We start from the raw sequence: 24,220 nt of genomic DNA, 5'->3' as shown, positions 1-24,220 counted from the left end.
AATGAGTGAGTGGAAAAAATAAAATCCGTGCGTGCTTTCAAATTGCCGCGGGAGTGACGTCACGCAGCTGACACGTTTGCCCGGACCTGTTTGCGACTCGCCACCCCCTGCTCTGCGATTGGCTGGAGTGATGTAAACACTGTCTTTCCACTGAAACGTCCCACTGTTTACAAGACAAACACAAAATGGCGAAATACAGGCTGGGGAGGTGGGGGTTTAGGGCGAAATTACCACAAAAGATTAACAAAAACACAGATGTGTAGACTGAGAGAAAGTTAAAGTGTGTACATCCTGTATTTAAAAAGTGCATTTTCCTGAGTGAATCCGGCAGACAGCCCCTTTAACAAAAAGTTTGCATTATAACTTAGGATATTATGTTTGAGTATACAGTCATGTGTGGAACCTACTATTCAGCTGGTTGATTTTAGTCTTGGCTCCCACAAAGGCTTTCTTAGTCTTCTCCTCTTTGTCAGTCATTTGCTGTCTGAGCTGCTCCTCCTTGTTCTTGCTCTCAGACAGCTGGTAGAAAGTATTGCAGTTACTTTAAATACACTATTTTAAAATTCTTAGCACTCTAAAAAAAAAAGTTAGGTCTCAATCATTAAGGGCATTTGCCTTGTCAAGATTCAGTTGACCTCTTTAAACTGCAGTCAAAACTGTACCTCCTGTCTGAGTTTTGCAAGCTCCTCATGCAATGGCTGATTTGCATCAGTTGCAGCATTATCGTCACTGGCCTGGGTAGAAAGATTCTGGTTCATCTGTGCAGCTCTGAGAGCTTCATTGGCTTGGTTTACTTCTTGGAGCTGTTCTTGAAGGTGTTTATTTTCGGCTTCTTTAGAAGACATCATCTGACAAACAGAATTATTTTCTGATTATGTTCTACATTTTATGTACAGGAAAATGTTTAGAATATTCCTTACCGTATGCAGAGTGTCCACCTGGCCTTGGAGCTCAGACACCTATGAAGCAGATCCAAAATGTGGCACTATTATTATTATTATTATTATTATTATTATTATTATTATTATTATTATTATTATTATTATTATTATTATTAATTATTAATTATTAATTATTATTATTATTAATACATATCTGTGCGGCCCAGAACTAAATACTGGTTTGGGACCACTGTGATAGCAGACAATAAAAATCAGGGGCACAAACTCACCTGACTCTCTGTTTGGCTCAAAGTGGTTTTAAGATTGTTAATCTCCTGTTGGTGGGTCTCCTGGAGTTTTTTCTGATTGGTAAGGTTTTGCTGTAGAGACTCTTTAGCTAGCTGGAGCTCCTTCTGCATTAGTTGAATCTGGTTTTGACGGGCCTGAGCCTGACACTGTGATGATTTCAGTTGGTTCTGTATCTGTAATTTAAACAGATAGTTCAGGATGATGATTGTTGATTCGTATTCGGATACTCTCAGGAACATTAGCCAGGTTTACATGGCGCCTTGCATTCCGATTAGAATGAAACTGCTGCAAATAAACACAAATTGGAATAAAAAGGCTGAAACCTAATGGAATTTCATCCGGCTTCACAAAGCTGGTACGGTGTATTCATTTTGCCATTCCAAACAAACATCATGAAAACAGTTTGATCGGAAGCGCAAGAACGTGTACGATCAGGACGCTTGAAAATGGCAGCACCTACCAGAGTTTGTCTGCGATGCAAGAACATGTTCTAAACTGCGCGATTAATCTAAATCTAACCGACATCGATGTTTGACCAAGTGTAATAACCTAATCGCAAAACAGTGCGGATTTTAGTTTCTCCCCCCCCCCCCCCCCCTGTCACGGGAAGGCTTCAAAAGCCTTATGCACACAATGAAAGGACAGGCCTCAGTTTTGCACTGTTAATACAAGAGTTTTGTCATAAGTATTGCGTTTTAAAGGTTTGTTTACTTGATATAAGTGCATAATATTGTGCAATCTTTACCTCTTTAAATGTTAACACTTGATATTGATATTTGAAGATTGTTTACATTCATAGTTCTCTTGTTTGAATGTAATGATGGTACAAAAAAAATAATTGGGGTGTTATTTCCCATCCTGTGTTATTATTCTGGAGATGTAACTATATTATAATCTCACCATAGCCTGAGCCTCAATGTATTGTTTTTTTTGGCAAATTTGGTTTAGAAGCATAATGTGGGTCAAAGCTCCCCCCTTAGCATATTCACCAGTAAACTGTAATGTGTAAATTTGTAAACTGTAATGGGTCCGAAAGGAAAAAATGAATAAACTAAACTAAACTAAACCAGAATAGGACGTCTCCGCCTCTTACTTTTAATCAAATAGTGACATTATAGTGTTGCATTGTTAAAATATTGATCAAATTACTATTGAAACAAAACTGACTCACAATTGTAGTGTTTTCATGCATTTTTATGTGTAAAATACAAAATTCGCTAATCGAATCGCAATCGCAATATTGGTCTGAAAAATTGCAATTACCGTACCGTAGGTTTTTTTCCAAAATTGTGCAGTCCTATTCTAAACTAGTTGTAACCTGTTTTTAGAAAGCTACGTGTTAAACCAATCCCAACCACTGTGCTAAATAAACGAATGAACCCTATCTTGACAAGTAACGTGATTTTTATATCGATCTACACGTCAATTGGTTGTAAAACATCTGTTCTAATTAAGGTACAGTAGTGACGCATGTAAACAGCAGGACAGAATAGATCACCTCACTCGTGAATAGGTGGCCAGAGGAGGACTCTTCAGCTGGAATCATTTCAATTGTGATTACAAAAAAAAAAAAAAAAAAAAAAAAAAAAAAAAAAAAACACACCACCACCACCATGTTTTTTTTTGAGGAAACATGACGGCCGGTGCTCTAGTTCAGCACTGCTTACCTGCTGTGTGTGTGTTTTAGCTTGTTGAAGCTCTTTCTGACTCTGCTGCAATTGTGTCTGTGTCTGGGACAACTGGGCTTGAACCTACAGAAACACAAATAAAAATGTAAATAGTTAAGGCTATTTCTCAAATGTCAAAGACTAAAAAGGTGCATTTGGTGGGTTTGGGGACTGATTTGGATCTCACCCACTTTGACAGAAAACTATGCAAATATGTTAAACAAAAAATACACACCCTCTGTACTTTTCTGAAAGACAGATTGCACCTCCTGCTCAGACCAAAAATAAACTTGTGGTTACAGTACCTGTGTTAGCTGATTCTGGTTCAGTGTCAATTGATTTTGGATCTCCTGTAACTTTTCCTTGGTCTGCTGGTTTTCATTCTGGGCATTCTGAAGCTCCTGCTCAGAGTTTTTGGCCTGGAGAAAGTAAATCAATTTTACTGGCACCGCCACACTCCAGCTTCATCACTATATTAAAAGATTAGCTGTAACAGCTGGTTTATGTATTCGAGAGAAATTCCCCACCATATTCAGTGAAGCCCAGTCATAAATAGAAAAGAAGAAGAAAAAAAAGATAGTTGAAGGTGCCTCAAAAATGTGCTTATATTCATGATTCAACCTGTAAATATTCCACAAACTCTGATTCCAAACCAGTCAATTCGTACTCATTTTACATCATTAAGTCACAAATCAAGGCTTACAGATGTTTTGATCTGAAGGAAAAAAAAAAAAAAAAAAAGTATTTCAAGGGCGCTTGTACACATGTAGCAAACAACCCAGGCTTGACTTAGCTTCTCCTCAATATACAAAGTTTGTCGACATGTATCACAAGTTCCTTGTTAACACAAAGTACTACTTTCTTATTCTAAGGGGCTTTGGCGCACCTTTGTGGTATCTAGTTGTTTCAGAAAGAGCAAAAGAACTGACAATATGTGAGTTTTTCAGCAAACGGCTGGAGATAAAAATAAGAAAACCAGGACAGATGAATTTGTACAGGGCAGTTGAACTTACCGTTAATGAAATCATCATATTTGCATTTTAATGACATGCACACAAAAGCCAATCGAATCCTAACCCTTGGGAACTATTAAATCATGGTGTTGCAGCTTGTCTGACAAAGTGCCTAGGTAACAATATCCCTCACGTAAACAGTTTTCTTAAATCTACTGTATATCTTCCGACTGTACCGACTGTACAGTGCTGTGTGTTTGTAGGGGTTAAAAATGCTGCTTACTTTCTGCATTGCCTCTTTCAATGTTGTCAGCTCCTCTTTAACTTTGTTCATCTCCTCTTGGCTTTTAGCAAGTTCCTGCTGCTCCACCTGACTTGTTTCACCTTGTGTTTTAGCTGCAGTTTCCCCCACCAGCTAGAAAACATAGAAGGTCTTAACACAGCACTTTAAAACATGATAACCAGTGCTACAAACTGCAGACCAACCTTATCATGCTGGGCTTTTAGCGCTTCATACTGGGTCTTGTAGCGGCGTCCAATCTTTTTAACTTGTGTGATGGTGTTGTTCTTCTCTAGAATATCATTGTTTTTTGTTCCTAGTTGTTTCTTCAGAGCGTCTCTTTCTGCTGATAGGCGGGTCACAGACTCTCTAAGGCTTTTCACCTGAGACTGGGCTGAGTTAGTGCTGGTGCTGGATCTGGCATGACATCGGATGAAATTTCGGGCATGCGCAATACTTATTTTTCTTTTTTCTTAACAAACTAAGTTCCACAGCACATAATTGAATTGGAAAAATATTAACAACACGGTATATGCAACTTGGTTCACCTAATTTTGTCGGCATGTAGTAAATGTTCACTGAATGATATATTAGTGGATGGTGACGCACATCTTAGCGTGTTATTGTTTGTTTTTACCTGGCTAGCTCAGTCTTCAGCTTGACTGTCTCTTCAACAAGTTGGGAGATACGTCTCTGCTGTGCTTCTCTCTCAGCAGTGAGTTTTTGCTTTTCTTGAGCATCACCATCTTTCTGTTGGTTAACAAGTTGCTGTGGAAATGGAGGGATCGAAAATGCAGATTTAATGTACAAAGTTATGTGCAACACCATAAGGAATAGAGGCTCAACTACCATGGATCAAAAGTAATCAATCACTTTATTTATCCTAAGGGCAATAAAAAGGCATGGAAGACAGCAGGGTAGAGATTGAGTGAGACCAGAATGCTGCGTTGTACGTAATAACCTCTCTACCACAGTGATGCCGAACCAAGGTGCGGTGGCACGCAAGTGTGCAGTGAAAGAAGATCAGTGGTGCGATGAAAAATGATCCAAATTCACTTAATTTGAGAGAAAATTATTATTTATTAAATTATAAATATATATTTGTTCATCTATCTATTATAGGAAAACGGTAATAGGAAGAAAAATTACATTCTCATCCATTACATGGCAGACAGGTCCAATCAATCCGTGTACCGGTTACTATTAAACAGAAAATCATGTTTTTCTGTAAATATGAGCTTTGTGTTTCATTAATCAGCCCAGATTTCACACCAAATCAACGTGTGAGTACTTCAAGAGACGGATCAGAAATAATGCAGAACACAAGTTTACTCTATAGGATAAAGTTAGTCATTTTACTGTATTAAAAACCCACCTGTACTTTGGCTTTCAAGTGTTTAACGTCGTCTTCTAAAAACTTTTTATCAGCCTGCAGGGAGCCATTTCTGTCAGAAAGATGAGCCAATGACTCATGTAGTGGGCTAATGTTGGACTCCAGCTTCTTCAACTGATTGACAATAGAAAAAAGGGGGTGTGACAATGTAGCTGAATAGAAATTAAGACACCCATTCTTAACTCACCAATTCTTGAGATTGAGATTGAGATTGAGAGAGAGAGAGAGAGAGAGAGAGAGAGAGAGAGAGAGAGAGAAAGAAAGAGCGCAAACGTGGCATAAATTTTACACTAAATTTGTTACATAATATCGAAATATACATGAAAAAATTGGTACCCAGAAGATCCTCTTACTTTTGCCTGTGTTTGCTGCAGCTCCTGTTCCAATTTCTCTCTCTCCGTTTTCAGCATCTTGTTGGTCTCTTGGAGAGTGCTGATATTCCCCATGTTCTTCAGTTGAGCTTCTTTATGAGCCAGTGTCTTCACTGTGGTCTGAGAGCATGACAAAATCTGTGTTTGTGTCTATTTAATAGCCCACAATTCTCACGGACAATTTTCGGAAATTTCCAAACTAATTGGTTGTTTTTATCATAAATTAGATGTTTGTTATGATCCATGAATTCATTTCCTACCTGCAGCCTCTCTCTTTCAGCATTCAGAGCTTCCTGAAGCTCCTTAAGTTCCCGGTTTTGGTGTTCCACTCGTTGTTTATAGCGGAGAGCTTCTCCCTCAGAAGCTTCACCTTGAGCCACCGCAATTTCCTTCTCTTTCCGCACAAACCTACATGATGCATTGATTTTTCAAATTCAGTTGGTCGCTACTAAACAAAATTAACATCTGACTCACTCAAGAGAAATGCTAACTTTTAACTCTTCCTCAACCATCATTTGAAGTGTCTGTTACACTTACACTAACATACCTGAGTATTTCTTGTATCTGCTCCAGCGTCTTCCCTTCCTCATTGAACGACAGGTCAAGCTGTTGCTGTGGTTGCTGTTGACGACTCTTTGCAGCCATTTCATCCATCTGTTCGTGCAGGAGAGCGTTCTGTTTTCCCAGCTCTTCGCAGCGCCGACTATGACGAGCCGATTCATCCTGAGGATAGCAAAGTAAATACCAATGAGTGATACAAGAACACTTTAATGAATGATATTTAATGGCAGTTTCTGTGTAAAAGTTCCAAAGTTATTCCTCCCACCTTTAGCTGCTTCTCCAAAGTAGTCCAGCCTGCTGTTTTTTCCAGTAAGAGTGAATTGGACTTGTTCAGTTGCTCCTCCAGCTCTCTCTTCTGTGCTGCTTCTTGTTGCGATGCTTTCTTTAACTCCTTAAGGACTTCCACATCTGCAGCATGAAGCATCAGTTCTCGCTCGTATTTCGCTTGAGCTTCACCAGCTTGCTTAGTCTAAGATAGAAAAGAAACAATCTTGCATTAGTAAAACCAGCACAACGGCAGCTGTACACAATTAACAAGTCTACTTAGTTTAAGAGAAGGGAAAGGAGAGAAAAAAAAAAAAGGAAAAAAAAGAAAAAAGGAAGCTGTTACGGTCCACGAAGTTCGTGGCCGTTTATTTGTTTTTGTTGATGGACTGTGTGAGCACTCCACTCCATTGTGGCCTATGTCCTCGACTCGGTCCACCAATCAGGACAAAGGAGGAGCACTGATTGCCACAATGGCTTCAGGTGTGCCACCATGGTTATAAAGAGTATTCACATGACGACACTGACCCCCACCTATCGACCCGGCAGGCATTTGGTGGGTCAAAATGTTGTGGCAAAAAAAAATTGCATCCAGAGAGACTGTAGAACTTTCCTGCAATGTAAAACATTTTCCGTTTCAAAGTGATGTGCCAATTTAATTTACAGTATTATGTAGTGCATAAATTTGTGTCCACATATATGTAAATGATCTTATTTGTGTACCCAGTTCCGGTCGTAGTTAATTATGGATGACTTGCACCTGTGTGTATGGGGTGGGCGGGGCACTCTATATATGGTATCTATGTCGAGCTGGCTTGTGTTGAATGTCAGGACCGGGACGCCTCGACGGTTTGCGACCTACCGCTACTATTGCTAACTACCGCTACTATTGCTAACTACCGCTACTATTGCTAACAGTACCACTACTATTGCTAACTACTACTACTATTGCTAACACTACCACTCCTACTACTGCTACTAACTAGCTAACGATGAGTACAGCGAACGCGTATGTGAGGTATTGTGTGAGTGCGTTGATGTGTGCCTGTGCGAAATAATAGAATAAACGGTTGAGTTGTATCCGCCGTGCCTGTCCTGTCTACCCTTCCAGAGGGAGTTAGTTAAACGTAAAGAGAGTTTAATTAAAAAACTGGACAGTCGCAAACCGCGATCGGTGCCGCGTGGAAGAGCACACGGACGCCGAGCGGACATCGAAAGTCGTCGAGTGAGAGAGCCGACGAGATTGTGGGGAGCCGCCGAAGAGGGAGCGCGGCATCCACGTAAATACAACGACGGAAAGCCGAAGCCTGGAGCTAACGGGACCGTTTGTGTGCTGAGGAGTCTCCACAACCGTGAGTGAGGTTGTGCAGAAGGTAGGGAAGCTTCCGTGTATAAAGCGTGTGTTCCTGGACGGCGAAGCTAAAGCTAATCTACACAAAGCTAGCGTGAGCTACCGGAGACTGTGATCAAGCTGTCATTCATAAGCTGCCATTCATAATACACAGCGGCAGTGGCTGTGACGTGTTGGGGGCAGTTCAAGTCTTTGAGCTATTTTTGTGCTGCTAAAAGTGACTCTTGTGACTGTGGTTACCTGACGGAGGTAACAATGGCTGACGACCGGCTCGATATCGAGGGATTGAAGCAGAGGCGCTCAAATGTGCAACGTAGCTTCACAACACGAATAAATCGTCTTCATGTTAGTGCTGGCCATCTACGAGAAGTTGATTTGGCAGAGGAGCTAAGGACGGTGAAGGATGATTATTATAAACTCCTGGATGCCAATAATGATTATATTGATGCACTGGGACAGTTAGACCAATTAGATGACAACAATGAGTCCCAAGACGCTCTGGCTAGGAGGGATTCAAGTGAACAAAAATTTCGTGAAGTTGAGAACATGGTTCTTGAGATGTTGTGGTTTAAATATGTCGAGCCAGATGGAGATAGTGTTGTGAGTCAAATCAGGACAATTTTAGATCAAGTTAAAACATTTGTGCGAAATGCAGGAGGGCCACCTTTACAACAAATGGTTGAAAGTGGTAAATTAGAAAGAAGACTCCAAGAACTCCAAAACCTTCTGTATAGTTGGAGAGATTTTCGGCCGTATGGAAAGGAAAAATGGCTGCTTTTCCTATCTTTAAAAGAGGATAAAGAGCAATTAATGGATGAGTGGACATGTCGGCAGGAGGATGAACACATGAAAGGAGGCAAAACAAGGGACACTGTTAATGGGGATGGTGGTGAAGCAACAACTGCCGCTGTCACGCAACCGGTTGGTACTGAGTCCACTGCTCCCATCCCACCTGTTGACAGATGGGGAGCTGAGCAGGTGGAGCATGTCACAAGTTCTCCCTCCATTCCTGCTAGTAGAGTGGGCACTCTGACAGACTTTGCTCAAGCTGCCACCTTGAGTAGTCAACCCACGAGTAGGGGTGTGCCCACGACAATGCACTCTCGCTTGCAGTCACAGCAGTTTGACTTTGGACTTAATGCAGGCCATGTTCCACCTCCAAATTTTGCCAGTGCGCCTCACCAACCAAGTGTTTCTACTGTGCCCGCCAGTCTCAGTATGGGGCGCAGTAGCTTGCCATACAGTAATATTGGTGCATACACCGACGGGGTGAGCAACATTCGATGGGCTCGTCCAAAAATAAGGCTCACACCCATAAGTCTGCCTAAGTTCTCTGGGTGTAGGAGGGACTACTGGCATTGGAAGGCTGAGTGGGAGAGTATCCAAGCTCAAGCGGAGCCCACGGGTTCACTAGAGTGCAAGAAACTTCATTTGCTGGACAGCATAGATGAAGCTGTGAAAGCTGAACTGAGGCTGATGCGTTGCCGCGAGGCAAGTGACATCTTCAGGGAGCTAGAAAATCGGTATGGTGATAAAGGACAAACAGCGGAGGAAATAGTACTAGAGCTACAATCCCGACCTGCTTTAAAGGGTTACCAACCACGAGAGACCCTAGAGTTGATCCTAGCAGTTGAAAGGGCAGCATTGGACCTCACTGATCTAGGGTGTGTGGATGCTATACGGAATCAGTTGGTGATTCGATCTGTATAGGGCAAACTCCCTGATGTCATGAAAAGAGAGTGGCTAATGTGTGTTAATAACCCAAGTAATAATATCCAACCTAGTAACCGGTTTGACAGGCTCCTGCTGTTCTTGAAGGACCAAAAGTCATTACTGGTTAGGTTAGAACAGTTACTGCCTAGCAAGCCGTGGTCTGCTTACACTTCTGAGAGTCCAAGTCACCAGAAGTTTGGCAGCAGAAGGAAGTCTTACACGAAGACGGCAGTAAGTGACATTAAAAGACCCTCACAAGTGACACCTTGTGTTGTGTGTGGTGATGGAGAACACGGAGGGAAACTATTCCGTTGCAAAACCTTCAAGAAGGCCACCTTATCAGTAAAGAAAACTTTTGTTAAAAAGGCAAGAGCATGTACAAAGTGCCTTGACGTCCATGGGGTAGACGGCACCTGCGCTTCAAAGTTTCTCTGCCACAAGGAGGAATGTAAGCGAGGTGACGTTCCAGCTGACCACCACTATTTCCTTTGCCCAAAAACTCCAATGAAGAAGGATGCTGCCAAAAGGGAGGACAAAGTGGAGGAAAAGCAAGGGCTGCGTGGTCCAACAGCGGAACAAGAAGCAGTGTTTGCTGGGTTAGGACTAACTCCTCATCAACTTGAAGCTGTCCGCAGAGCGTGTACAAACAAAGCATCGTCACAAGTATGTTCCAGCAGGGACCTGATAGAGCAAAGTGGCCTGGGGGAGTACCCAGTCCTCATGATGCTTGTACCTGTCACAGCGAAAAGAGGAGACAGTCTTGGAGCTTTGGTGGATCTCGCATCAGACACCAACTACATCACGCATCAAGCTGCAGAAAGACTTGGACTAACTGGTGAACCAGTCTCGCTTGTTGTGTATGGTGTTGGCAAAATGAAGGTGAAAGTTCATACAAGAAGGTATCTTGTGACAATTAAGGTGTTGACTCCACGAGGAACTTTGAGACTCCATGAGATGATCTGCTATGGCATGGAGGACATCGCCAAAGTGGAGCGAGTGATCACATCAAAGGAACTGGAGTGTTTCTTCCCAGAAATTCAACCAGGCGAACTAGCCCGCCCTGGGACCATCGACCTGCTGATCAGCACGCGTGAAGGTCGTTTAGCGCCGCAGAGGCTCCAAAGAGTCGGTGACCTGGTGCTCTGGGAGGGCCCGCTTGGCAAAACCGTCAGCGGTACACATCCAGACCTCTTCGAGAAGGTGAAAGTGACTGCATGGCGTTCAAAGACTCACTTTGCTCATTCAATGAGGACAGTAGCAGTCAAAGTTGAAGAGCATTCCGAAGGAAAAGAAGGCATTCAAATTCAGACATTGGCATGCACTAAAGAAGTCCTTGAGTGGCTAAAATGGGACAGCATAGGTGCTGCCTGTGATCCAGCCTGCGGAGGGTGTCGCTGTGGAAAGTGCCCACCGGAAGGAAAAGAAATGTCCCTAGCTGATGAGAAGGAGCTCGAAATAATAAGAGCAGGCCTGACTTACCGAGAAAGCGACTCCCACAGCAACCAGCCACACTGGGACGCAAAGTACCCTTGGAGAGAAGATCCAGCTTCACTTCCTAACAACCGAAAGGCTGTAGAGGCAGCATTCCTGAGAGCTGAGAAGCGGCTTTTGAAAGACCCCATGTGGAAAGAGGCCTACACAAGGCAAGTCCATGACATGGTGGGGAGAGGAGCTGCTGTGAAGCTCACGCAGGATGTTTTGGATGGCTGGAAAGGTGCTGTATGGTGGGTGAGCCATCTGATCGCACCAAACCCCCACTCAGTGACTACACCAGTTCGTCTAGTCTGGAACAGTAGCCAAGAGTTTGAAGGGGTGAGCATGAACAGCATTCTACTCAAGGGCCCAGATGTTCTCAATCCTATTAGGGCGGTGCTTCTCAGGTTCAGAGAAGGGGAACATGCAGCCATCGGGGACATTACTAAAATGTATAATTCCGTATGGTTGGAGGAGCAAGAGGTCCATGTCCACAGGTTTCTGTGGAGAGACTCACCAAAAGATGAGATTGAGGACTATGCTATCGTAAGGGTGAACATGGGAGACAAGCCTGCAGGGTGCATCGCGCAGGTAGCCATGCGGGAGACTGCAAAGTTGCCCCAGTTCTCAACCATGGTGGAAGAGGGACGAGTCATCGAAGAAAATTCCTACGTGGATGACCTCCTCACCTCCCATAATGACCCACAATGCCTAGACAGCATACTCAGAGGGGTGGAGAAGATACTCGAGGCCGGAGGCTTCCACCTCAAGCCCTGGGTCCGGTCCAAGCAAAGTGGGAGGCTGGACGGGGCAGGCTCAAAGCCAATGGCTCTGATGTTGCCAAACCAGTTAGGGGCGGAAGACAATAAAGCCCTAGGAGTTGGTTACCTTGTGTTTGAAGACAAACTCTTTGTGATGGCCGCCATTAACTTCTCTAGAAGGAAGAAAAAGGTTAGGACTGAAACCGACCTTACTGAAAATGAAGTTGAGGAAAGCACACCAAATCCACTGACACGTCGCATGCTCCTGAGCCAAATCGCTGGACTGTATGACCCAATAGGTCTGGCGACGCCTGCTAAACAGAAAGGAGTCATCCTCGTGAGAAGGGCCTACCAGGAGGCTGGCAAGCTTATAAAAGATACATGGGATGAATCTCTTTCCGACGAACTCCGACTGAAAGCAGTCGAACTGTTCAAAGAGTACACTCGCTTGAGCAGCATCAGGTTCCACAGAATCCTCACACCTCCTGGGTGGAGAGGTAAACCTTGGGGGATCACGTTTTCCGATGGGAGTTGTGAATCCTATGGAGCTGTGCTGTACTTGCGATGGGTGACAGCTGATGGTGTGGTCACACGCCTGGTGGAATCGAAGGCTAAATTAACTCCCCTTGATCAGAAGGGTGATGCCGTCAAGTCTGAGATCTGTGGAGCGGTCTTTGCTACACGCCTAAAAGTGCACATGTTGAAGCATGGGCGGTTGGACGTGGAAAAGTGGTACCACTTCGTTGACAGTCAGACTGTACTGGGGGCCATTCAGAGAGAGAGCTACGGGTTCCAGACATTCTTCGCGAACAGAGTGGGAGAAATCCAGAAGGCTGGGCCTGTGACCGACTGGTGGTGGATACCAGGTGAGCTTAACATCGCTGATCTCATTACAAGGGGATGCTCTCCTGGACAATTGGATGAAAACTCTGTATGGCAAAAGGGGCCCGGGTTCTTGTCAAGTCTGATTGAACTGTGGCCTATGAAGTCTGCCTTAGAAGTGGTAACTGATGCCAGAGAAGCAGTGAGCAAGCTCCAGAGAAAGGCATTCTCAGCAGTTCTCACCAGGGCCCAGGCCAAAAATGTCTTGAACTCCAGCAAGGCAACCTGTGATGGTTCCTCAGCCGTTGGATATGGTAATAATTCCCCGGAACCCCCAGGAGACGGGACAGATCTTGACAAGGCCGAGACCAAGGCTAAAGGCAATGAGACTCTGCGAGGAGCCCTGCTGGTTGACCAAGTCGACCCGACAAAGTATGGTTCACTTGCCAAACTCTGTGGGGTGATCAGCTACTTTCGCAGGGCTGTGAAAAAGTGGTTAACTCTCGTTCGGGGAGCCTCCATGCCGATAAAGTGGGAGGCGGCACCAGAAGTGCAAGAGCTTGAGGTTGCATTTCAAGACCTGTGCTTGGCGGCCCAGAATGGAGTTACATTTCCTGTAACGACAATAAATAGACTCGTTGTCAGCAGGGATGAGGTTTCGGGTCTGTTGCTGTGCTATGGCAGAGTACAGACTATTTCGCAGGAAAGAATTGGAGTGCCCCTCATTCCCTACAAAGCGTGGGTCAGCACCCTACTCACACGAGAAGCTCATGAGGTTAATCACGAGGGGGTTGCAGGCACAATTCTTCGAGCCAGAGCTAAAGCGTGGGTGGTACAGGGATCAAGAATTGCTAGAAAAGTAATAAATTCCTGTATGCACTGCCGAAAGACCAAAGCCAGAATGTGTAAGCAGATAATGAGCGAGCTTCCAGTCGAGAGAACTGAACCTGCTGCACCTTTTGAGTTTACCGCCCTTGACCTGTTTGGGCCTTACATTGTCAAAGATGTTGTGAAACGCAGAACCAGAATGAAGGTCTGGGGTGTAGTGTATAGTTGTATGGCTTCAAGAGCTGTACATGCTGATGTTGTGGAGGACTTATCCACGGAAGGATTCATGAAAGCCTACCTGCGATTTACAGCCCTCAGGGGTCACCCAAGGAAGCTCTGGTCTGATCAGGGGACGAACTTTGTGGGTGCTAGGCCGATGTTACAAGAACTTTATGAATTCTTGATGAACATTGACAAGAACTTAATTCAAAAGAAGGCAGCTGTTGCGGGCACTGACTGGTCATGGGAATTTCATCCAGCGGACTCTCCCCATCGAAATGGGGCAGCCGAAGCATCAGTACGTGTACTCAAAAAAGCACTGGGCAGTGTTGGTGAGGGAGGCAATCTCACAACTCTGGAATTCCAGACACTCCTTTATTTGGCTGCTAACTTATCTAACGAGAGACCAATTGGTGCCAGAATGCAAGTACAGGATGAAGCTGTAGAAGTCATCACACCCAATTCTCTTCTGCTCGGCCGGGCAAGATCCAAGGGAGACACCTGTGGGTTTGAATACCCCTCCTATCCTGTTGTGCGTCTCAGGGCAGTTCAGATTGAGGTCGACAAATTTTGGAAGCGGTGGAGTCAGCTTGCTGGACCTGGCCTCTTCATCTGCCAGAAATGGCATGCTCCTGTGAGGAATGTTGAGGTGGGGGACCTTGTGTGGATTGCTGACCAAAATGCAATCAGGGGTCAGTTTAAACTTGGTCGGATTGTGGACGTCTGTCCTGACACACATGGTGTCGTCCGTGATGTACGAGTTAAAACATGTCAAAGTTTCCCGGTGTCTGATGGGCAGTTAAAGAGAGACCAAGTGAGGGAAACCTGCCCCTCTACCATCCTACATAGGGATGTCAGAAGACTGGTGGTTCTTTTACCGATAGAGGAACAAGGATCCCCACCACATGGTGTGTTGCGGTAAAAGGATCCCCACCACGTGGTGTGTTGCGGTAAAAGGATCCCCACCACGTGGTGTGTTGCGGTAAAAGGATCCCCACCACGTGGTGTGTTTCGGTACAATGGATCCCTGTCACGTGGTGTGTTGCGGTAAAAGGATCCCCACCACGTGGTGTGTTTCGGTACAATGGAACCCTGTCACGTGGTGTGTTGCGGTAAAAAGGATAATCCCCACCACGTGGCATGTTGTCACTGTTCTTTGCATAGGACAAAGACTCCCCTCCACCATCCCCTTCAAGAGCTGGTGGTGTGTTTCGGTACGGGATAAAGACTCCCCACCATCAACCATTTGGTGGTGTGTTTCGGTGAAGGAAATTCACAACGCTAACGATAACAATTGATGTTGTTTATGGACCCCGAGACTTAAGTGTGTGCATCCTATTTATGTTTGAGAGCATGGGTATAGTGGCCTACTTAGATTGTAAAATCAGTAGACCAAGTGGGAGGTGTAGAACTTTCCTGCAATGTAAAACATTTTCCGTTTCAAAGTGATGTGCCAATTTAATTTACAGTATTATGTAGTGCATAAATTTGTGTCCACATATATGTAAATGATCTTATTTGTGTACCCAGTTCCGGTCGTAGTTAATTATGGATGACTTGCACCTGTGTGTATGGGGTGGGCGGGGCACTCTATATATGGTATCTATGTCGAGCTGGCTTGTGTTGAATGTCAGGACCGGGACGCCTCGATGGTTTGCGACCTACCGCTACTATTGCTAACTACCGCTACTATTGCTAACTACCGCTACTATTGCTAACAGTACCACTACTATTGCTAACTACTACTACTATTGCTAACACTACCACTCCTACTACTGCTACTAACTAGCTAACGCCGAGTACAGCGAACGCGTATGTGAGGTATTGTGTGAGTGCGTTGATGTGTGCGTGTGCGAAATAATAGAATAAACGGTTGAGTTGTATCCGCCGTGCCTGTCCTGTCTACCCTTCCAGAGGGAGTTAGTTAAACGTAAAGAGAGTTTAATTAAAAAACTGGACAGAGACAACGCAAGCAAATGCTCAATACGTCATCCCGTGACGTCAGTACATACCATGTATAGGGACCAGGTTGCCTTCAGTGTGAGGTTTGGCTGTTTGTGTTTGCTCCTTCGTCCCTTTCAGTCTTTTAGTTAGCCAGCCCCTATACCCCTCGTGTGTGTTTGTTCCACAGTCCTTCGTTTCAGTGCAATCTTAGCCATAAATTCCTCCAGCCATTTTTTAGCCCACTATTCATATGTGTGCCTTCGCCATGAGTTTGTTAATTCATCCATCGCTCTCATTACTCATTTGTTGTTGTACTACGGCAATTGGAAGGTCGAGAGTGGCACGACAATCGGGAGCATTAGCTCCATTTCGTTTCATGAGGTATAGTATCTTGTACTTTTCTCGTGTAGTGTTGCCCCGCCCGTGTGCTGCTGCCCTGTGTTATGTCCACCTGTTTAAGTTTTCCCAACCTCCCCGTCAACTCTGTGTGTGCTACCCGGCCAAACATAAACTTTGTGCCCCGAGCACGCAACAGTAGCTTTATTGAGTTACACTCGTAACATGCAACCAAACAAATCCAAAATAAATTGCATTTTAGTGCTACAGAGAATGACGAAACAAAATTAGCTAATACAAGGAGCTATCAGTGAAAAGATGATGCTGCAAGGGCGTACTCACCTTTGGCCAGTCCTATTATACAATGCTTGGGTGCGATTACCCCTCCTGGACTGGCCCAGTGCTGGGGCCATATTAAGCATACAATTGCAGTGTTCTTTCTACTTTGTGTGTCAAGTGTGCCCAAGCACAATGAGAAATGCCGAGAGCTCATGTGCCCTACCTATAGAAGGAAACTACTGTAATTTACGGACTATATGCCGCTCCTTTTTTCACTTTCATTTGACCTTGCGACTAATACAATGGCTTATCCACCAGGTCATGAGGGGGCGCACTATAAAGGAAGTGCAAGGGCGCCAGGCAGAGCAAAACAAACCAAGTGAGCCCAAATACAGTCGGTGACAGAAAGAGAGCGAGATAGTTTGCGGCCTTATTATAGAAAAGGAACGGAGAAGTGCATAAGATGCTGCATTTGAGTTAAAGGAAATCGACCCCATCGATTCTGACACTGACTAAGCGGGAGAAGAGTTTTTGTTTTGTTTTGAGAGGGACAACAAAGGACAAAAAGTTGCTGACGAGGCCATTCTGGACCTGTTCGTTTCCGGCAATGGGGAAGTGGACGATAACCTGGCAATAGCCAGATTGAGATTGCGCTTCACTCAAGGGAGTTCTCCGCAATATCCATCTGGTACCGTCCACGGTAATTTGCTCGGAATCCACCAGTGGTTCGGATCGGTGTAAATCAACGGGCTCGGTACAAAATGTATTCTCCGGAGTTTGTGAACTCACAAATATCGCAAGCATTTATCTTGCGAAAGCAAGGTAAAGAGGACGATGGCACAAGAATTACCAGGACCGACTTTCTGCAATAGTAGGCTGGTTATTTTTGTTACAGTAATGTATTTTTGTACATCCCAGGGTTCTTGCAGGAATCACTCGGTGAAATTTTAGACCTTCTTTAGACTTTTTTTTAAGACCATTATGAGAAAAAACAAGCCGCGCGCGTCACATCTCACCAAACATCTCATTTGCACCGCCCCACGTACCTTCGCTCCCGCCCGCCTGAACTACATTGAACTACAATGCAAACCTACCCCCTCAAACGTCTCCTTCACTTTGAGCACGCAAATAATAGAAACAACGCAACACACACATTTTTTTGTTCTTTCTTTTTCGTACTTTCAACAGAGCAGACACTTCTCGGAATGTAAGGAGCAGATGTAAGAATTTTAGACTTGGGTAAATTAAATTTTAGACCTAGGATGAAAATATAGCTGTTTTTTAAGACATTTTAGGCCTAAAATTTTACTTTCTGAATTTTAGATTTTTTAAGACTTTTTTTTTTTTTTTTTTTTTTTTTAAGACCCCGCGGGAACCCTGACACCCTTGTTATTAACTAATTTACTCCCAAAAACGTTGCAAAAATAAATACTATTTTAAATGTATTAAGTATCCCAAAGTAGTATTTATACCGTTTCCCCACAATTCAAAGCAGATTTGTGAATAATAATGAAACTTAGCTATATTCTAATGCTAATTGCTGCAAAACGGTGTGACGATTATCGTCCAGTTGTAACTTTTGCAACCTTGTCACAAAAAAAAGGAATTTCATTCCTGTGTCCTGTGTATGCGACCGTGCGGGTTGGGGGGGTGGAAGAGCATCCCCCACAAACAAACAGCCCCACCCGCAATGAATCCAGCTCTGACTGAAACAAGGAAAAAGGTAAAAGCCTTACTTTGCAAGAGATCAATGAATTCTGAAATGTCATGTTTGCCATTTTTCAAATGTTGACTCCATGAAGTGTCGTGAAAATGTTCCATTTCAGTGGCAGATTCTCCACTTAACTTTCATGTGTGTGTACGTTTTAACAGTTGTAAGCTAGGTAACATATCTTTCGATGTGTTCAACTGTACACGTGTTTGCATTGATTGAATTTTGACCTTAGAATCTTGGTTGACATTGGATCCAGATACAATCTGATTACTCTACCATAATTCACACCAAGATGGTAAATTTCCAATTTCTGTCTCTGTAATCCGAGAAGCGGACCCCTGCTGAGTAGCTAGCCAAGCCCCCCTACAAAAGGCATGCTTCCTGCTTGCCTCCCCCTCTTTTGGTTACGCTTTCCCCTCTGGACGCTTTCCTTGCTTCCATCTTCACACTCTCTCAGTCGGACGCGGCCAGTAGCCAAGGGCTGATATACAGCTGGCGAACACCCGCACACAAAACCCTCACGGAGCCATCGCTATGCAACAGGTGCATTGAAACACACTGCTTGGGTCTCTGCAGAGGCTAAAAACTGATTTCAGCGCCCCCAATGGAGGCCGCAACAGAAAAGGGCCCTTCCCTTCTACATTCAGTCGCATTGCATGAATGTATTGTTTGAATTATTTTAACTGTATTTGAGCCTAGCATGTAAGTTAAAAAAAAATGTCATCTGTAGTGGACATCATAGCTTAACTTTTTTTTTTTTCAAAAATGTCTTTTGCAGTATTCCAGTTATTTCACAAAGATTGGGGAATATCAAAATAAACATGATTGGACAATATTTTTTCCCCTGGTAGTCAGGAGGATATATGCTTTTTTCATTTACCCATTAACTCATTCACTGCCAGTCATTATAGAAAATTTTTACATTTCCAATACTCACGTGATATTACATTCAATAATTATATATAAACCGAATCTACCAAATAACAGAATAGACTCCCTACTTTTTGTCCCGTCCCGTTCTTTTATAATTGACAGCAGAAAAATGTAGGTTTGCCAAAATACAGCCATTTCTCCCATGGACTGAAACTGTGTTTATTTCCTATAAAATGGGGCAATGATGTCATCTACCGGTGGTTGGGCATCAGTAAAGTTGTTTCCAAGTTTGATATTTACTAGGGGTGTCACGATTCGCCAACTCCACGATTCGATTTAAATTTCGATTTTGGGGTCACGATTCGATTTTTTTTTCGATTTTTTTTTTTTTTTTTTTTTTTTTCCGCTCCCCCACTTTATAACACAGAGGCATATGCTTCTGTAGGCTAAGGCTAGTCTATGATCATTGGTTCTATTCATTGTACAGTAAATCTTATTTCAAAAGATCGGCTACATATAGGTGATGCAATTTCCATATTATTTTTGTGTAAATTTATGTAATATATGATAATTGACATTAGGCAGGAATGATCAAATTCAAAGAATTTATTTACAATATAAAGTTAACCGTCTTGTTCTTACTGAAGTGTAAAATAAAAAATAAAAAAACAAAAACAAAAAGTCACAGTGGGTGCCTGCCATCTATTGACTGTTTTTGGTTACAACAGTGTGCTGTGCGTTCCTCTTAAAATAATGTGCAATGTGCAACAACAACAAAAAATATATTGTATCCAAAGTCATGGAACAAATACAGCCTGAACAAACTATATCCCAACATTTACAGTTGCTGGGCATACTGTAGCGTGGTTCAAGTACACTAATTATTAAATGTTTGAATCCAGCGTTTTCCAAGGCTGCAGGTCTGCTGCTATAAATAGACCTATGGATCTGGCGTTTCGCGCGAGCTGAAGTGTGTGGAAGTTTCACTGTAAATGAGGATGAAATAGTTGGTTGGACCGTTGTTTTCCCACTTCTAGTTGAATTTGATAAATCTAAATCTTTGTGATGCCTGCGTAAATGTCCCGTCATGTTTGTCGTGTTTCCCGTTGTTACGGCTGGCGGCTCCCCTAGTATGTATGTGTGTGTTTGTGTCGGCTGGTGCCCGTATAATGGTACTTCAGTTTGAATGCGCCAGCGCGACACTCTGATTGGAGGACTGTGCCAGCGCGACACTCCGATTGGACGACTGTGCCAGCGCGACACTCCGATTGGACGACTGTGCCAGCGCGACGCTATTGTGTATCAGATGTTAAAGTCGACCCGTGTTTATCTACTCTATATTTTCTGTTATTGTGTTACTTCCCTTCCCCTTGACGAGCCGGGCGTAACACCGTGGCCGAGTACAGTACGCGCACATAGCATATCTTGCAACTGTGGTCTTTTTATCGACAACGTGAACGTTGTCGACATAACTCACCGGGAACGCAAAATGTTTCCAAACTGGTGACGAGAGAAGCGGGAGCGGCTTGAAGCACCATTGCTGTGTCTGTCCGCGCTTGCCATCATGACTGCAGGAGAAGTCAGCTAACAAGTGCCGTTAGCTAGTAGCTGAATGGCTGCGTCTCATTTGCTTTCCTGGGAGGTGGCGGTGGCGGCGGTGGCGGCGGGCGCGGGGGGGGGGGGGGGCATGGTATCGTGTGTCCTCTCTTCTATTTCGATGCTCGAAATCGTGACGTAATTTCGATCGATTTCGATAAAAAATCGAAATCGTGACACCCTTAATATTTACAGTGGAGCATGCTCAGATTCGCCCCCATTTAGCACCGCTCTAAAAAATACAATTGACAAGTATACTTGTCAAAGGCAGTGAATGAGTTTTAAAAGTACGTTGTTGTTTTTTTATTTACTTATTACGGTATACAGCACAGTATATATTTTTTTCCAATTATATTTTTTCATTTTGGTATGATTTTTAGTTTATAATGAATGCTTTTCCATTCATCATCTGTTTTTTTTTTTTCTTTTACAGTTATTTTTTTCCATTAAAAATGTTTTTTTTTTTTATTATTATTTACTTATATGCAATGTCATGTAGCGACAGGACAGACACCGTGGGAAAGGTCTTGTCGAGACAAACCCGCGGATGCCCGTGTGGCCCCGGTCATAGGGATGGGGAGATACGACCCCCCAAACAATTCCAGCAAGGATACCTTTCAAAAGTTACCCCGCCGGCGTTTTCGGCCTTCTCTCTCCGGAATGCAATGTCGTGGAGCGACGGGACAGACACCGTTGTAAAGGTCTCGTCGAGATGAATCCGCGGATTTCGGTCGGACATAGGGTTCAAGAGATACGGCCGCGCAAAGAACAAAAAAAAAAAAAAGCATGCTGTAAAAAAAATACGCGCAACAGCGAGGCCGCGAAAGATGAACCCGCAATAAACATGGGAACACTGTATTCCCCAAATTTAGCTAGTGCGGCTGATAGTCAGGTGCGCCTTATAGTCCGGAAATTACGGTAACTCAAGATGGTAACAACTGTGTGCGTTTATTAATTACCTGCAGCAGGCTCTCCTGTATGGCTTTCTGCTCCAGAGTGACAGCTTTAGCAGCTTTCTCCAGCGCATCCTGCTGTTCTACTTGGCTGGCCTTTAGACTGCGCTGCAGGTCACTCACCTGGAAGAAGCAAAAGGAGAACACTTTATACTAGCTTTCTTCTTAATGTAACCAATGCTTCAAAGTGAGTGCAGCAACAGGTCTAGTTACCAGTAACACACAGAGGAAAGTGAATATTTTTAAGTTTTTTGGCAGGTTCAGTACAATTTAGGTTCTGTTTGGAGACCTGAACAATAACATTTGAGAATAAACATTAACAATGTAACGCTAAATTCTTCCGGCGAAGGCACCATGTTTATGTCTAGGTTAGAGGAGAACCAGGAAGTGAGAGGTGTGCATGAATGTGAATGCCGCTGTAGCAGACGGCTTATTATTGACAAAAGCCTCATTACATGAGATGCATTTATTTGAGTCGGATGGTCTTATTTATTTGGAGGTATTATGGTATTAATGGCTCATATGTGAGTTCCAAAGCAGACATGGTTTTGACTCAGCCGGTTGAGTTGGAGAAGGGTGTTGACAAACAGACCTGTTCAGGTCAATTTACAATAACTGCTGGAACAATGGTTAAACGCGGATTACCTACAAATGTACTCAAGTGTGTGATAAGACCTACTTGTTGTTCAAGAGCGCCCAAAGCCTTTCTCCTCTCCTCTTGTGCTTGCTGATTCTTTTTCTCCACCTCTAAGATTCTGTTTTCCATCTGCTTCTGGATGTCTTCTGACTCCTTGAGTCTCATCTCGAGAGGAGAGCGTTGCTGAGAGAACATCGAGAAAAGATGTGAATGTGCATAACTGTTTGTAAAAAGAAATGGCATCAACCTTACCGCTTTATCATTCTTCAGACTATCTTCCAAAGTCAATACCACAGCCCTGTACTGCTCAACAGTAGCATTAGCATTTTTTAGCTGCTCTTCTAGTTTGTTGTTCTGTTCCTCTGCAGCAGTTAGATTACTTTTGACCTCGGCCAGCTCGGATATACCAGGCTGCTGAGTGGTTTGAACCGGAGAGCGCACTGAAATTACATAGGGGAAAATGGTTAAAAAAGGGGGTATTGAATTTCACTCAAAGGAAACTGTTACCTCTGACAGGTGTTCTAAGAGTTGCTGCTCTGGTTATTGGGGTGCTAACACCCTCAGATGAGGTGGAAGCCAGTTGAGCTTTTAGCGCAGCTACCTGCTGTTCAGAGTTCTTCAACAACTCTCTTGTCTTCAGCTGCAAGGTGCTATGTGACTGAAGTTGTTTTTTAGCTTCTAGCAACTGAGCCTAGATTTAAAAAAAAAATAGGAAATGGACATAAAAGAAATGATTACCATCCACAAGCTTTGTTCGACTGAAATATTCTAATACATATAAGGTTACTTACATCCATACTGCGTCCAAGGTTATGTCTCTGTGCTACTTCATGCTCTAGCCGAGTCTTCATTGAGGCCAGTTCTGTTTCCAGATTCTCAATCTTACTGTTAAGTCGCTGACGAATGGCTGTGTCTGTATGTTCCATGGTTAACTACACAATTAAGGGAAAAAGTGAAATGAATTCAAGGAGTCATGATGTGGAAAATGTACTTTTTGTTTGAAGCTGCTCTATGTAGAAATTTGCCCCAAAATATCTTTACAATAGCCTTTTTATTTGACCATTTCTGATGCAAACATCTTCTAATTAGTAGGTTAACACTTTAGCTGTTTACAATGGGTACTCCTGCAAGCCTCTGGCCAATAGTTTTCAGACTGGATTTGGGTTTGAATTTCCCGCCCTGTGTCTGTCGATGTGACGTCATGCGTGCAGTGTGTACATGGAGAAGTGAGTGTGCAGATTTTTGGCCACGCGTAGTAGTAACAATTGGAAATTCAATTTCCTACATTTAGAAGCTTTTATAAATAGTTGCGTTTCTGATGTGCCTGCCAGCCATCAAGTGTGAAATTACACAATAAAGTATTTTTTTGTGAGTTACAGCTACATTTTAAAAAATTGTCTGAGAAATTTGTTCTGAATTCTCTCACTGTGACAACGTGGGACTAGTTTAAAATAGACAGAACTGCATATACAAGACAGAACCATTCACCCCAAAATTGACTGATTTCTTTTTTAGCAAGACACCTAGAACCCATTTTAAACCGTGTAGAAAAATAAAAAAACTAACAAAAAAAAGAAAAAAAAAGGAAAAAAAAACGCATTATGGCTCCCTCAAGGCAGTGCAAATGCATTTAAAATTTGACTCGGGATGTCACATCAAATTTCTTTTCGGTGTCAAAAATACTCTTTGCAATACATGTTTGATGTGTCGCCACTAGTCTAAACACGGTATTCTAATATTGCATTTGTGGAATAAGAATTAAGCAGCTTAATGCACCTGTTTATAGCCATCCAAGGAGCCTGACATTTTATGGGACTCCTCCCTGCTGTTGGCTGAAACTGATGTCATTGGTTTACATTGCGACCGTCACGTTATCAAACCCAGTCAAAAGGTGAGCGACAACATAGAATGTATCGTTGTTTCTCAACCCTGGTCCTCAAGTACCCCTATCCAGCCTGTTTTCCACATCTCCTTCAGCCAACACAGCAGAGGATCGTTATCAGGCATCATGCAGAGCTTGCTGATTAGCTAATCGTTTGAAA

At 43.4% G+C, this 24,220-nt stretch overlaps 1 protein-coding gene across 1 annotated transcript in view; it reads right to left on the bottom strand.

The window, feature by feature from the left end:
* Positions 1–24,220, bottom strand: part of LOC144030587 (nucleoprotein TPR-like) — a 52,135-nt gene that overhangs the window by 9,520 nt on the left and 18,395 nt on the right. The window contains exons 20-38 of the mRNA XM_077537025.1: positions 22,970–23,110; positions 22,686–22,869; positions 22,431–22,618; positions 22,221–22,361; positions 21,548–21,664; positions 6,681–6,884; positions 6,402–6,577; positions 6,115–6,262; positions 5,837–5,974; positions 5,466–5,597; positions 4,728–4,858; positions 4,297–4,507; positions 4,094–4,225; positions 3,163–3,276; positions 2,858–2,941; positions 1,172–1,363; positions 921–959; positions 663–848; positions 408–519 (exon numbers count right to left, since the gene is read on the bottom strand). Of these exons, the coding sequence (XP_077393151.1) occupies positions 408–519; positions 663–848; positions 921–959; positions 1,172–1,363; positions 2,858–2,941; positions 3,163–3,276; positions 4,094–4,225; positions 4,297–4,507; positions 4,728–4,858; positions 5,466–5,597; positions 5,837–5,974; positions 6,115–6,262; positions 6,402–6,577; positions 6,681–6,884; positions 21,548–21,664; positions 22,221–22,361; positions 22,431–22,618; positions 22,686–22,869; positions 22,970–23,110 (2,770 nt within the window). The remainder of the gene's footprint in view (positions 1–407; positions 520–662; positions 849–920; positions 960–1,171; positions 1,364–2,857; positions 2,942–3,162; positions 3,277–4,093; positions 4,226–4,296; positions 4,508–4,727; positions 4,859–5,465; positions 5,598–5,836; positions 5,975–6,114; positions 6,263–6,401; positions 6,578–6,680; positions 6,885–21,547; positions 21,665–22,220; positions 22,362–22,430; positions 22,619–22,685; positions 22,870–22,969; positions 23,111–24,220) is intronic.

This window comes from Festucalex cinctus, chromosome 1 (assembly GCF_051991245.1).
Source record: "Festucalex cinctus isolate MCC-2025b chromosome 1, RoL_Fcin_1.0, whole genome shotgun sequence".
In the NCBI taxonomy this organism is placed as follows: Eukaryota; Metazoa; Chordata; class Actinopteri; order Syngnathiformes; family Syngnathidae; genus Festucalex; species Festucalex cinctus.
Note: the sequence above shows the minus strand (reverse complement) of the source record. Positions and strands in the feature narration are given on the sequence as shown.